We start from the raw sequence: 16,190 nt of genomic DNA on the forward strand, positions 1-16,190 counted from the left end.
TATTTTTTACAGTATATTTTCTTGATAATCTTAAAAAAATTAATTTTTCAAAAAAATTGCTGCGAAATACAAAACATTAAAATACGATATACTATTATATATATTATTTATTATTCAAATATATAATTATTTAAATATATCGTCATATACATAAAGTAAATAAAAAGCAAGAATGTTAAAAAATCAATTTTTCGTCATTAACTTCTATTTTGTATTATAAATTTACTTGTTTTGTATTTCGCTAGCTCATGGTAGATCGATTGTTTCAATACACGTGAGTGCAGCAATTACAATTACAGAGACCCGTCATTGTCGTCGTCGACATAGAAAGTATAGTTTCCAATCTGCCATGGCGAAGAGCATTCGATCCTTTTTATCGCCACTTCTGATAATAAGTTATGTGTGCGGTTTAAGAATTATAGAGCTCCCTACAGGACACCCAAGATTTTGGTTCACAATCAGTCTTTTTTATGTCCTCTTATTATGGCCGACTTATTGTTTTCTCGTTATAGATAAAGGCCTGCCTTGCATACCTGATTTCTCCGCTGAATATAGACCTTACGTTTCACTGAACATTTTCATAACTCTACTATCAATGCTTCTTGGAGTGTATCATGATAAGGTAGGACAATATTAATATATTCGCACACATTAACAATATATATAATCTCGATTGTATTCGAATAGAGTTTGTATATTAAATAACAATAAAATCTTTAAGATTTATAGATTCTTATATTAATTTTAATATTAATTGTAAGAGGATTTATAACGTGAAAAGAATTATTTTCCGTATTAATGTAGCATAAATTATTGTATTTCTTGTGATATAATCAGCAAAATTTTTCTATTAGCTTACTTTGGTACATTTTATTTAATTACGATTTGATTCAATTTTGAACGAAAAGTTTATAATATTCTGTCACACACAATTCTTTAACATAATTAAATGTAAACGTGTTATGCTTTCACAAAATCACTATTTAATTACTGCAATTTATTCTTTGTTTTAAGAAATTTAGGAACTGTCTGAAGAAACTTGCTATTGTAGATAACACATTAAAAACACTCGAAACAACGATGGATTATCCGAAACTAAGTAAAAAAATAGTGTGGATTGTTTTAGGATGGTCCGCAATAGCCTTATTACTAAATTGTTGCGATTACATACGATGGCGAGATATATGTTACGATTCTCTAAAATCTATCTATTTAACATTTATGCTAAATCATTGTTCCCATATCAATATCATTAATGACTTGATTTTTGCGAGTATTCTTGGGTTAGTTTTTTTTACGTATACAAAAAAACTATTACGTAGATATTAATCTAGCAATCATAAGTTTGCAAAATTATATTTATGCTAATTAAAAAGAAAGAAGGAATCCTTTTTATAACTTTTCATAATAACTTTTAAGAATTACTAGGTTATAATATACATATTTATTTGTATTTGTAAATAATTCTCATTATTCACTATTCTCTTCTATATTCAGATACATAGGATTCAAGTTCGATCAAGTTAACAAACACCTACACAAACTGACAACAGAGAACGTACGAGGAATAAAGCGGGCTTGGGAAAGTTCCATATTGCATTCGCAGCAGCGCAATTTTCCAAGTGCGCCAAGCAGCGAATATATGACATGGATCGTAATGTGAATGTTTATCTAAATTTAACTATTATTATATATTATCACGCAATAAGATTAATATCGCGTTTATACACAGACATCTTCATCTGGAATTGCATAAAATATCTCGCGAAGTAAACTCAATATTCGAAGTAGAAATGACTTTCAAGATGCTATGTTATTTCGGTTTTATAGCAGAATTTTTCCGCGAGCTTTTCACCGCGATATTCGTCAGAGATTACGACGCTAACAAAAGAATCTTGATAGTCACAATAATCATATTTTGGCTGGCTTGGTACATCTGCAGAATACTCCTGATAAATTATATATGCGAGCAAGTTAGCGCCAAGGTATATTGCTTCTACATTCAAATTCAAATTATATATTTGAATTCAAATCTTAATAATCTTGTTTTCACTCTCTTTAAACAAATACTTTCAGACGCTGCTTTAATTAAATTTCATAATATTTAAAATAATATTAATTTTATTCTAATTTTATTAGGCAAATGCAACAAGCAACATGTTAAGTAAAACATCGTATTCCACTTGCGATGTGGAAATGCGTGAAAATGTAAGCTTCAATATAAAATTGAAAAATATTATATCGCGACAAATCTTCATTTAATTTTTATACAAGTAGAAAACTAATGATACATGATCTATTATCTTAATACAGATCTTACAATTTTTATTGCAAACAATGCAAGCGCCACTCAGGTTTTGCGGGCTTAGACTTTTTCAGTTTGGCTATAAATTCCTTTATGGGGTGCGTTATTAGTGTTAAATAATTAATTATATATTATTTGTAAGCATCTGTGCATCCTTGATAAATATTTAAATATTGATATTTATTTCTTTTAGTACTTTGAATGCATTTTGACTCTTGTGATTATATTAATACAAGCAAATAGATTTAAGAAAACACCAAAAAATTACGGGTAATGTAATACATACAAAAACTTAATAATATTCTATATTCAATTTTTTTGCTGAAATTTAATATTTGTTTTCTTCTTTTTTATAGAAACTGTTGGAAAATATGAGATAAATACTTTTTACATTATTTTATGTAAATTTTGTCTTTTCTTTTGCTCTTTCACGTAATAATTATTTCTTTTTATAATTTTATATATTTTATTATACATATAAAAGAATATACAAGCCTTCATTAAAAAAATAATAACGATAATAAAGAAAATAACTTAATTTATCTCATTACATTAATTATCACATATATCGTTTAATGCTAATTGGATGCTGAAGTTTGTCAAAAGAAATAAACGAACGTGTAATTAATAAATTAATTATTGTTCACAATTAGATGAGCTTATTAACGCCTTCGCTTTTTATGCATATAAATTTATTGTATAATAAGCATTATTATGCTTATTTATCAAAAACATGTTGTCAAATACATCATTAATTCTCTATTAAATTCAGTCCGAATATATATATGTATATTAGTAATAATATTATCTGAACTTTGCATCTATTCATGTAACATTATAACGTTAAACACATGAATAAAAATTTTTGCAAATTTAGTTATAAATCCGCTTAGTAGAGAAGATAGAGACAAAATTGACGTAAAAATATAATGATAATATCAATCATATAAAAACATTTTTCGAAATCTATATAATGAAAAATTAAACTTTATATAAATGTTATGCAATCATGAATAATACAAAGCATAAGAATTTTGATCATATTTCATCGAAGGTCGATGACAAACCTCCGCATTTCAATGTATCTGCCTATTTGAAAGCGTTTAACTTGCAACAAGATGCCATACGAGTTAACAAAATAGATAAAGAGAATATAAATCTGTTGAAAAAAATAAACAGAATTCATCGATTAGGGGTTAGTATCGTCATATCGCTTGTTGTAAAATTAGAATAATTTTATACATATTATATGCTATGTAATATACATAACATGTTAAAAAATTTGGAAATAAAACTGCTCGATTTTGTGTATATATGGTCTTATCTTTAGAAATAATATTAGTCCAAATATATATAAATAAAGCATGGTAATATAAAATTCTTATTCTCCATTTTTAGGGACACGTGGATTGTTGGGCATCGGATATCAAGTATAAATCAAAGATTGAGGATCAAGATCGTAAAAATAATATAATTATGCGGAAAAACAAAATTATGCTGAAGAAAATTCGTCAAGTGGAAAGTCAATATCCTACTCGTGAATTTTTGAAGCTCTGGAAGAGCATGCATGAGGCAGTAGAACATCATGCAAGGTTATTTAATTAATATCCCGATGCAAAACAAAAAAAATTGCTTTAATTTTGCTAAATAAACGTAAAACAAATATTAATTACGTTTTCACAAATACAGTATAAAGTTTCTGATATAACACAGATACGTTTCAGTGATTGAAAGACTATCCATTGCATCAGATATACGAAAGCAATTAGCTGAGAAAAGTCGAACGAGATGCTTCTTCGATGTTGGACTTAAAGGAGAAAATCAGAAATTAGGTCGTATAGTGTTTGAACTTTACGATTGTATCGTACCACGTACATGTGAGAACTTCGCAGCTTTCTGCCGTGGGATAAATGGATTGTCATATAAGTATATAAATTATTATTGGTATATAAATTATTATTATAAATTATTATGTCATATAAGTTTGATATTAAAATTTTGCAACATTGTACTTGAAATTTTTTTAAAGCATATCTGAAATTTATTCAGAAATCGATTAATAACGTCGAAATCAAAGGAAACAATTCGTATAAAATTTATAATTCACACAATTTATAGGCACACTCCATTTCATCGTATCGTCTCTGGCTACTGGTGCCAAGGAGGAGATGTCACAAAGTTTGACGGTACCGGCGGTACCTCTATATACGGTGACTCATTCGATAAGGAAAACTCCAATCTACGCCATATAGAACCCGGCATACTGTCCATGTGCGATAACGATGATGGCAGAAACGATTCAAAGTTTAATCTTACGTTTAAGCGCTTGAAAACCGTGGATAGAGATAGGGTCGTTTTTGGCCGGGTAATAGGCGGAATGAGAAACATTTACAAGGTAATGGTGGACATTTCTTGTTGGTAATCCAGAACTTTGCTCGTAATGTTACTGGTGCAGTAATGCAATGTCGTCAAGCAGTATTGTTAAGCTTAAGTATAACTCGAGTTGCTGACAAAACCGTAAAGAAACGACTTCGTTTATCGTGTAATCGTATTATACAAGTAAAACTGTCGTACTTTAGGAACAAATAGTATCTTTTGCACGTTGAAAAATTATTTAATTATATTTTAATTAAACGTCTTATTTGATCTTTTACATACAATATTTTATTTTCTTTTTATACTTTATTTGTCAGAGTTTTTTTAAATTTAATTTATTATTTTATCTTTAATATATAATAAATTGAAAAATATATTTAATTCGATCGATTTATATCAATAGAATACATGTCGCCATCTAACGAGTAGCTTGTAAATTATGACATACAAATATTAGTTGCAATTTAAATTTTTTATAAAATTATTATACCGAATTAATTAAATTAGATTTATCATATTTATTTAATTATATAAATAATTTATAGTGATAAATCTTAATGATTTTATTTGAACTTAAAGAAGTTTTAAAAAATCAATAATATATATGTATATATAAAATATCTTTTATATTTCATTTCTTTTTATCTTCTATTTGTCTATAACACAAATATAATATTGTCGTATTTTTACAACACAAACGTTGACAAATTATTCTAGAAATATTTCAAATAGAATATATTTCTTTCCTCTTATTTTTCCTCGCAATAAAAACTTCGTATCATGCAATAGCGTTTTACAAAAGATTTAATTATCGTCCGCGCGTTTAAATTCAACCGCATAGTAGTGGTAAACTGTTGATATCCACCATGATTAAATAGATCGAGGAATTTGGTACGAAGACCGGAAAGCCAATAAAATCGGTGATTGTGTTAAATTGCGGAGTCCTGTCGACGAAACGTCCCCATGAAAAGCTGTCCAAACCACAAATATGACTAGGCTGCATTATCTCCATGAGTGAAAATATAATTTATCACATAATCTAATTGTGTGCATCAATAATTATAATTTGAGCATTATTTTATCAGAAATTCTCACAACGTAAATTGAAAATAACGTAAGAAATGTATACTATTTCCGCAAAAGAAGCAGTAAATAAAACGTATTTTGTCATTACAATTTCCATTTTTTTAAATATTATAGTAACTATATAACTGATAACAAACATATAAAATATAAAAAATAGCATTCTTAAAAAGATCTCGCAAGATTTAAGCTCTACTTTGCTTCATAATTCGTTTGCTTCAGGCATTAATTTATGATGGATCTATAAATACTTAATCGCATTACGCGTGTATTCAAAGTTTGATTTTATTGATTTGCAAAAGCATCGAAATTAATACATCGCCATTATAAATGCATCCCAACGCCTCTAATATGAAATGCCTGTGATGCGAAGTATTCATATTTGGCTCGACTTGTTAACGTTAATTAGAATCCTGAATGAACGGGACTGAATAAAAAGCTCGATATTAAAAATTGCATTAGTATGTATGAGAGCTTTTTAACACGTGCCAGCGAGATTTTCTCGAATATTTCTCAACTTTTTAATCAAACATCTTTCATTAAATGTTTTCCATGCAATGTTAAAATAACCATTTTATAATACGGGCGCATGTCTTACAAAAAGTATAAAAATAAATAAAGTAAAAGTGCATTCAATCAATATAAACATATATGCAAGCAACAACAAGTAAATAAACATATAATAAATACACATATAGAGATATAAATTAAATATTGTATTTAACGCACATAAATTGCAACAATGCCATTTTAAATGCATGTCATATGGTTTAAAAATTAAAATATGCGTGCTGATTTTAATTACGATCTTGATTAAACAAACTAGGATATTTTAATGTATGTGCAAGAAAAACTCGTATTTTCCACTTTTATATTCTAGGAAAATTTAGACTTACAAAAAATTTTAATAAACTGTCTGAATTGTAGTTTTAGAATTGTGTTTTAGAAACTTTAAATGTTTCTTAAGTTTTATTAAAATTTAATTTAAACCACTATGCTCTGCCAAGTGTTGTCATTACATATATGTTTTAATTATTACGTTTTATAGGTTTTGTTATTACATATATATGCAATAAAGTAAAGAAAATGACGCACACAGAAAAACGTAAAGTAAGAGCATGTTCTTTTTCAACTCAATTTTGAACAAGATTGAAGAATGTGAATTTTGCTTTATATCCTTTGTTTGTTTCACGACTAACTGTAATGGAATCAGCATAATCAGCATGAACAACAGACAGAAAGTTTTCCTTGCGTCTGTGAGCTTTATGCTTCTCATTTTACGGTCGCATTATGCACGCGGTGCACTCAATTTTTACGATTCTGAAAGATTTGCTGTTCCTAACTACAAGCAATAGCCGTATATCGATCGCAAGCTGCAGCTGAATATTCCTAACATCCATCGGGATGTTCGTTTCCCGATTCCTCGGATGTCCTATATTCCGTCAAATGATACATACTCCGTATTTACAAACATAAATCCGACCATTATTCTTGCGAATGTATCGTGGTAATAAAAAATTATCCCTTGTCCTCTTTTTTCATTTCTATTTTTTTTTATTTCTCGCTCGCATGAAAAGTATTTTGGTTTTGGTTTTAAATAGCGCTGTAGTTATAAATAAAAAAACTAAAGTAATATAGAATATAAAAATAAAATCAAGAAATCTCAAGTTTTAAGATATTAAAAGAATATTAAAAGAGAGAATATTATTATAATTAATTTCTAATTAGAGCAAAATTGAAATGCTCTTCTTTAGATAATTAACTCGTTTTCTGGTTTTATTTGTGATTCATGTGTAATTGCTGCAGATTTGAGTATTTTTAAAAATCTAAAGATAATATATTTTTACCACGAATGTGTGTACGTGCGTGCATTTATTGTATACTTTAGTCTCATTTTTTTCGTTATTTATATTATTTACTTCTGTACTTTTCAAAAAATAATAATGCTTTTATTTGATATTGTAAAAACAACAATTGTGTCCAGATTTATTTGTGAAGCATAACGCAGTCGTACCGCAATATTACAAGGGAAATTGTTATTATTGCCTGTTTCAACAATTCCACTTTGTTCCAATTTATCATATTTCAGTTGCCTCGATAATAATTATTACGCGACGTCGCATTATTTATTATTGCCTCGACGTATACTTTAAATATGTATTATATCGTAGTTATTAAATTTGCGAACTACGAAAATTGTCACTGATTGTGAGATCGTTACAACATTACACACAATGCTATGATAATTAATACTACAATCCTCCGATCACATAGTGACAATTATTATTACAATAAAACAATTAATTGACGCAAAGATCATCGTACCATGAAAATCTCTTCAATGGGCGTCACAGTAATTATAACGCGTTAATTATGATGATTATTATCAATACCGTTGATCACGATTATTTCAAGCACGAAACAGCTGTTTACTTGAATTAAAAATGCCGTCTTATCATCATTAAATATTTTTATAAAGATATTAAAATATATCATATGTCGAATCAGCTACAAATAAATATAAAAGATAAAATATCTTTTATTTAAAAAGTTATGAGAAAAGGAGAGATTAAAATATGAGAAAAAAATAATACATATTATCTAAAATTTTTGATTAAATTATGTATCCATTGTGTGCACTGGCGGAACTTGGGGGGGGGGGGGACGTTTTGGGATTAAAACCCCTCCTTGCAAATTAAAAGAAACAGTTTTACTGAATTTGTTTAAAAAATATAAATAAAGAAAAACAAACATTAAAGAGCTATCGACGTCAGGATCCGCTAGTGTATATATATAAGTATAAGATACACTGTAAATTATACTCATTACGCATTCAAGGAGCTAAGTATAGATTAAGTCAGAATCTGCCAGTGTATATATTAAGTCAGACATAGGACGAAATGATGATGATATATATATATATATATATATATATATATATATATATATCATCATCATCATTTCTTCTTATGTCTGACTTAATCTATACCTAATTCCTTGAATGCGTAATGAGTATAATTTATAATGTATCTTATACATACATATTGTATATATTATATAGATATAAAGAATTTCGCCAAATTATTTTCGTGCAACGAAATTATTTCATCATTTCGTCCTATGTCTGACTTAATCTAAACTTAACTCCTTGAATGCGTAATGAGTATAATTTACAGTGTATCTTATACATACATATTGTATATATTATATAGATATAAAGAATTTCACCTAATTATTTTTGTGCAATGAAATTATCTCATCATTTCGTCCTATGTCTGACTTAATCTACACCTAACTCCTTGAATGCGCAATGAGTATAATTTACAGTGTATCTTATACTTTTATATATATATATTTTTTATATATATATATTTTATATATATATTATATATATATATAAAAGTATAAGATACACTGGAAATTATACTCATTATACATTCAAGGAGTTAAGTTTAGATTAAGTCAGACATAGGACGAAATGATGAGATAATTTCGTTGCATGAAAATAATTAGACGAAATTCTTTATATCTATATAATATATACAATATGTATGTATAAGATACACTGTAAATTATACTCATTACGCATTCAAGGAGTTAAGTTTAGATTAAGTCAGACATAGGACGAAATGATGAAATAATTTCGTTGCACGAAAATAATTCGGCGAAATTCTTTATATCTATATAATATATACAATATGTATGTATAAGATACACTGTAAATTATACTCATTACGCATTCAAGGAGTTAAGTTTAGATTAAGTCAGACATAGGACGAAATGATGAAATAATTTCGTTGCACGAAAATAATTCGGCGAAATTCTTTATATCTATATAATATATACAATATGTATGTATAAGATACATTATAAATTATACTCATTACGCATTCAAGGAGTTAGGTATAGATTAAGTCAGACATAAGAAGAAATGATGATGATATATATATATATATATATATATATATATATATATCATCATCATTTCGTCCTATGTCTGACTTAATATATACACTGGCAGATTCTGGGGGGGGGGGGTTAACCCCCCCCCTTGCAAATTAAAAGAAACAGTTTTGCTGAATTTGTTTAAAAAATATAAATAAAGAAAAACAAACATTAAAGAGCTATCGACATCGTTGATCCTGGAATAAAAGCTAATCATGACACCTCAAAAATATTAAATAAAATAATTTTGCAAACCCCCCCCCCCCCCTCCCCCCCATTATCGACGTCAGGATCCGCTAGTGATTGTGTGTAATAATAGGTCTATTTTTATTATTACAATCATGACGCGTTTATGATATTTGACTAATAGGATTCTTTATTCTTTTTTTGTTATCGATATAACAATTTGCATGTAACTAGAGCATAGGTAATAGCTTTCCATCAATGATTAGAAGCAATTGTCTGTTTTGTATATCGAATTAAGCAACCGCGCGTTATTATGTTGACGTGATCGAGATGGTTAAACGTACTCGCGTCATTGTTATCGTTATGTGTTTGTCGTATATGTGGATTACACTTTTTATTGAGTTTTTTTATTCGCACCCACGCAGAGATGACTTCGCTGCTCTTCAAGCGACTTAATATTTTTCGATCATATAGTGAATAGTGAAAGAAATAGAGAAAGAGAGGAAAAAAGAGAGAGAAACAAGAGAGGCAAAGAATATATGTATACATGTATACATACATATGTGTACGTGCGTCGTTTTAATTCTTGTCTCGTTTGCCCAACGCGTGCACCGTTTAACAAAGGCATTTCTACGTGGATAAATAAGAAAATATTTTTATGATCTCTCGTTTACGGACTTCTTTATTGACATATATAAATGCAAAAAAGGCCATTTCCGAGAAGAGGTATTTCAAGACAATATAATATATATTTATTTCTGAGCAAACGCCATGTCTATGGCGATTTTATTAAATTTTAGTTAGTACAATTTTCAAAAATACATTTAAAAGAGGTATTTAGATTTGTCGTAAATGAGAGTACTGAATTATATACTTTCTAGTTATCTTAACTAATAAACAGTTTTTTAACGTATGTTAAGGCATTAAAATGTATGTTAAAAGTATTACCTTTATTATAAAGATTTCAAATTCAAATTAAAATTAATAAAATTATTCTTGTAATTACACGGAGTTATATAAAACCGCATTGTAACCTTGTTAAATTTAAACCTACTTAAATTTCCCTGAAACAAAAATTACAAACTCGCTAATGTATGCAAAATAAAAGAAAAATAAAAATATAGAAATAAATAACAAAAATGTTAAAAAAAAAAATCCCAATTAAATTCAGCCTTATATACGCTAAAAATAAAAATTACTCTCTTTTATTGCATTTTTTAATATAAAAATCTTTTAATAAGAAAAAGTTTAACAAAGTCAGAATTACGAAATTTAGAAATATTAAAAGGCGCTTAATATACATTTAAATATTGATGATTATTCTCCTTGCTCATATAAGAATAAAATATTTATTATCTACAAAATTTTAATGTGCATTCTGATCTTTGCAATGATTAATTAGAAATTAATGGAAAAAGATCAGCCAATCTGTGCGAGTATAAGCACGTGACGAGACAGCCTAACAATAAGAGACAGCCTAATGTTAAACGTTCAACGAAGCGTTGGGATTAATAATCAAGTTTAATTATCTATTACGCCTATAGCAACCGTGTGACAAGTGGGGTCTCTTCTCGTTACGCACTTATATGCGCACAGATTGGCTATTTTCTTTAATTAATTTCTCCTTAATTATTGTGAAGATCGCAAAACGGACTTTTCTATTCGGTTTAATTCGCTCTATTTGCACACGAGAGATTCGGCGATTATTAAATCCTATATATACACGGAATATTAAATTATTACAAGTATATTTTAAAATATAGATTAATTTATTTATTAAACAATTAATGTGTTACGGGTTACGGAACTTAATTTATTTACTCGATCCGATTGTTTTATTGTGCGTCCTCAATTTGAATTATATTTAGATCGTTGAAAAGTCAAACGTTAAAGCGTCGAACAAAATATATTTGACTCTAACTCGATTCTCACAAGTATTGTTGCATCTTTTCCGTGATGCTGATTGACTGTCTCGATTCGCGTTGTGCGTTATACTATTCGTAGCATCGAGGTTGTCATCGCGAGGGTTAGCAGTTTGACAGTTTGTTCAAAATAAAATTAAATAAAATAACATAATATGTTATAATACTTTAAACTCGATTAATATTTTTGACAGTTATCAGCTGATTTCTGCCAAAAAATATTAATCGCGGATAAAATTATAACATATTATATTACTTACAATTATTATTTTAATTATAATAAAATGTTACAAATAATATAATATGTTATAATTTATAATATATACTTATAATATATACTTCGTCCGCGATTAATATTTTTTAGCAGAAATCAGCTGATAACTGTCAAAAATATTAATCGAATTTAAAGTATTAAAACATATTATTATTTTATTTAATTTTATTTTGAACAACTGTCAACTTCTAATCCTCGCGATGACAGCCTCTCGATGCTATGAATATAACACACAATGCGAATCGAAACAGTCAATCAGCATCGCGGAAAAGATGCAACAATACCTACTTGTGAGAATCTTAACATGCCTTTTTAAAGAGGAAATGTTATAATATTTTAAATTCGATTAATATATTTTTGACAATTATCAGCTGATTTTTGTCAAAAAATATTAATCGCAGATAAGATATTATAACATGTTATTTAAAACATATTACTTTAATATTTTCAACATATTATACATATACACCCCTATTACAACTATAAAAATGTTATAAAATAAACAATTTTTCACTCACCGATACGTGCAATACCAGAGTTGTAGTACACAGCACATTGATCTGAAAACAAAATATTCAAATTATGTATATACATATGTGTGTGTCGAATATACAATATCATAAACAATGCAGTTTAGAAAAAATGTTTTTATAATGTATTTATATACCTCGCAGTTGTTCCGCTGTCGCCCGATACCTCCCCGGGCCTCCTCCTCCTCTCTTGGTCGATCGTCATTGCTCCTTTGTAGCACTCACGACACTCGCGAAAATACGAATAATTACGATCGCTCGACACTTTACACGGCATTCCCGACACGCGAAACTTTATACGGCACTCCCGACACGACGCGTGAATCGAACTGTGCAATGCTACCTGTAACAAATAAAATACATACATATATTAGAATAATCTTATTATTTCGCATTATACATACACAATATAAATATGTAAGCTAGAATTAACGATAGATATATCCACGGATCGCAACACATTCGCGCGCCCGAAAACAGATTGTTGGGTTATGTTGGCAAGAGATTTTGCATCGAATTTTTCGCGAAATATGCGTTTCGAACAATTACGACTACATATTAACGTTGACATTATGATATGCGATTGACAAATATTACAATACAAAGGTTGGAAATCGTTTCTAACGATTATGCTTACTAATTAATCACAGCGGGACGCAGCTCCAACTGCCTGATACTCGCGGCGTTTCGGTAATGGCCGCTATTCGCTACGAACATCGGCAACTTCATGCTAATAGCGCGCGCGCGATACTATAAACATGACTTAATATTAATAATTAATTAAAACTCGAAGGAGATTCGTTCGAAAAGATATAACGTTAAAAAGAAAAAATATTTTAATCGAGAATAAGGTATTATTACATATTATTTACAACATATTACTATTTTATAACTTTTATCATATTATTATTTTAAAATTTAATTAGCAAATTATAACATACACAATATAAATATAAATATGTAAGCTAGAATATTTAATTAACAAATTTTCGCTTTATTAATATTTTTTGACAGAAATCAGTTGATTAAAGCGTTAATTTGCTAATTAATTTTTAAAATAATAAATGTTATAAAAATTAAAATAATATGTTATAATACTTTAAACTCGATTAATATTTTTGACAGTTATCAGCTGATTTCTGTCAAGAAATATTAATCGAGAATATATTATAACATATTTTTTACAATATATTACAATATTTTAATTTTTTAACATATTATTATTTTAAAATTTAATTAGCAAATTAACGTTTTAATCAGCTAATTTCTGTGAAAAAATATTAATCATGTTTAAACAAACTTTATATTATTTTTTTTTTAATATCATTTTTTTAACATAAAATCGAAGAATGGTACGCGCGTAGCGCGCGCTTGTATTGTTCGAGTTTCTATAAAAGAAAGAAAAAAAATCGCACAAGTTGAAATACTAGAAAAATTATTTTGAGCTAAAGCTCTATTGTGTCATTAGACGAAATTTGTACAATACAAATAAAGTTGATAAATAATAGACAGCAGATATGTTATCTAAATTATCTAACGAAAATCTACAAAGAGACACAAAAGAAAAAAAAAGATAAATCTTTCAATTTTAATTCTTCGCTCGAAATAAACCATTCCAAACTGACGCCGTCAGCCGTAGGGCCGGAAGGAAATTGAAATTGATCTGCATACAATCGGAGAAAAAATGAGAAAGTATCCGGCAAAACTCATTTCCGATACGTTCGTCATATACAAATGACAATTCGCAATTGGTTTGAAATAAAAATATAAATTGTGGGTTTTGCGGAAGAAAGTATATTTTTGCAAATGTTGCGAAAAATCTGTGCATTTGATCCTATATGCAATTCTATTACTATGTGATTTAATGAAGCCTTAAATGTTAATTTAATAGAAAAAAATAATATTAATCATCTTTCTGAGATATTAATTATATAATACATTAAAGTAAATAATAAAATATACATTCTTTATGAAACTAAAAGAATGATTAGAAAACCGTGATTATAAAATTTTCACTTTATAATCACAGTTATATGTATATACAAGTAGAATAGGGTTTACGTTATCTTTAATTAAAATATAATCAATATTATAGTATATCAATATTATCGAGCCACAAGAATATATACAACTTTCTAAATTCTGCCAATATTTTATTCGTAAAAGAATTTAGTATATAATATCTAACAAAAAAATTATAAAAGAAAAAGAAGAATGACATCCGAATAAATTTTCGTGGTAATAAAAGACGGCTTTACATAAATTGATTGAAGAATAATTTCTAGTGAAATTCTTTCAGACTTTTCAATAGCGTTTTTGCATATATTATCTTGAAACATGTCGATATTTTGCGGTAATGAAGCGCGCACGATTACTGACCGCTCATACCGCCAAACGAAATAATCGAAATACCTTTATGAGATTACCTAATCGTCGGATCCGTCGAAATGCAGTAAACTCTGCGGGCCCGTACGCTCGGAAAATTAGGTCGCTTGTATAGAATTGTATAGAATTCACACATTCGAATCGCATCCGCATGGAACGCAAATGGACGGACGCCGCGCGCTGGATCGTTTTGATCGCCGATTAAAGCTCTCGGACGCGTTTCAATCTCGTTCAAAGAGCTCTCTTAACTCTTGATTCGACAATATTAACGTATCCGGCCAACTTAATTACCGCTCGACCAAGAGTTATTCTCCGCGAATTTCCTGTCTGTTACATCTGCCGGCTCTCAAACGAAAAGAAAAACAGCAGAAAAGCGGAATGCAGTTTTTCTTTTCATTAGCTATAATACGATTATTGCACCTTTGTGAATACAATTAATTGTCTTGTATATATTTCGGCTGTATGATATATACATATGTGTATATATATATATATATATATATATATATATATATATATATGACGACGATATTTGAAGATAGATAGATCTATTAGACGTATATTATTGACGAAGTCAAGGCAAACCGGAAGAGTAAAATCTCTTATGAGGGTATTAATTGATACGTAATTTCATATCTTATACAAATTTTAAAGTCAATTTTTGATAAAAATGTCACGAATAAATAATCTTATTAATCACCATTTAATAGTTTTATTCAGAAAAAATTGAAGATAAAATAATAAACAACGTGTTCACTCTTTTCAATTTTTCGAGAATCTGTATATTCTCAATAAACTTTCTGAACTGTTTGACGTTAATTTTCCAGAAAGCTTCGCAAGTAGCGTCAATTTTTCGGTTGCGCTCTTCATGCATATGTAAATTTGCACTCGCGAAGAATATTTCATGAATATTTCAATATTCAAATGGAGAGGGCATAACGAAAACTCTTTCCTTCTTGTCTCTCAAAAATTCTAGGTATCTCTCAGAATCTTTTCTGTTTAAGACAGATAATTTATCAAGTATTTATAAAGTTTTCCTTACAAGAAATATATAAAAATAAAGAAAAAAAAAAAAAATATATATATATATAGACGAGTTATACGTATGTATATATAATAAACGCGTTATATCATAAAAAACATATTATGCAAATATGTATATGTTATCAGTTTTTATTAATATA

At 28.2% G+C, this 16,190-nt stretch overlaps 2 protein-coding genes and 1 long non-coding RNA gene across 3 annotated transcripts in view; 2 read left to right on the forward strand and 1 right to left on the reverse strand.

The window, feature by feature from the left end:
• LOC145941927 (uncharacterized) overlaps positions 1-12,951 on the reverse strand; it is a 244,271-nt gene extending 231,320 nt beyond the window's left edge. The window contains exons 1-2 of the long non-coding RNA XR_014426257.1: positions 12,759-12,951; positions 12,610-12,651 (exon numbers count right to left, since the gene is read on the reverse strand). This is a non-coding gene — a long non-coding RNA (uncharacterized LOC145941927). The remainder of the gene's footprint in view (positions 1-12,609; positions 12,652-12,758) is intronic.
• LOC145942110 (uncharacterized) lies at positions 350-2,579 on the forward strand. Its single transcript, XM_083048596.1, has 7 exons — positions 350-622; positions 1,015-1,283; positions 1,498-1,659; positions 1,733-1,985; positions 2,140-2,208; positions 2,314-2,403; positions 2,499-2,579. The coding sequence occupies exons 1-7, from the start codon at positions 350-352 to the stop codon at positions 2,577-2,579; spliced, it is 1,197 nt and encodes a 398-aa protein (XP_082904722.1).
• Positions 3,315-5,673, forward strand: LOC145942111 (peptidyl-prolyl cis-trans isomerase). The gene is made up of 5 exons (XM_083048597.1): positions 3,315-3,500; positions 3,704-3,897; positions 4,019-4,231; positions 4,424-4,700; positions 5,560-5,673. The coding sequence occupies exons 1-5, from the start codon at positions 3,315-3,317 to the stop codon at positions 5,671-5,673; spliced, it is 984 nt and encodes a 327-aa protein (XP_082904723.1).
• Positions 12,952-16,190: the final 3,239 nt, after the last annotated feature.

This window comes from Prenolepis imparis, unplaced genomic scaffold, assembly GCF_030444845.1.
Source record: "Prenolepis imparis isolate NDT839.2.m4 unplaced genomic scaffold, iyPreImpa1.0 SCAF_10, whole genome shotgun sequence".
NCBI classification, from domain to species: domain Eukaryota; kingdom Metazoa; phylum Arthropoda; class Insecta; order Hymenoptera; family Formicidae; genus Prenolepis; species Prenolepis imparis.

Coding starts and splice junctions, on each gene's coding strand:
- LOC145942110 (XM_083048596.1), top strand. CDS start 350: ATGGCGAAGAGCATTCGATCCTTTTTATCGCCACTTCTGATAATAAGT. Junction 1,986..2,139: donor GCGAGCAAGTTAGCGCCAAG/GTATATTGCTTC, acceptor TAATTTTATTAG/GCAAATGCAACAAGCAACAT. Junction 2,209..2,313: donor ATGTGGAAATGCGTGAAAAT/GTAAGCTTCAAT, acceptor ATCTTAATACAG/ATCTTACAATTTTTATTGCA.
- LOC145942111 (XM_083048597.1), top strand. CDS start 3,315: ATGAATAATACAAAGCATAAGAATTTTGATCATATTTCATCGAAGGTC. Junction 3,501..3,703: donor ACAGAATTCATCGATTAGGG/GTTAGTATCGTC, acceptor CTCCATTTTTAG/GGACACGTGGATTGTTGGGC. Junction 4,701..5,559: donor GAATGAGAAACATTTACAAG/GTAATGGTGGAC, acceptor ATGATTAAATAG/ATCGAGGAATTTGGTACGAA.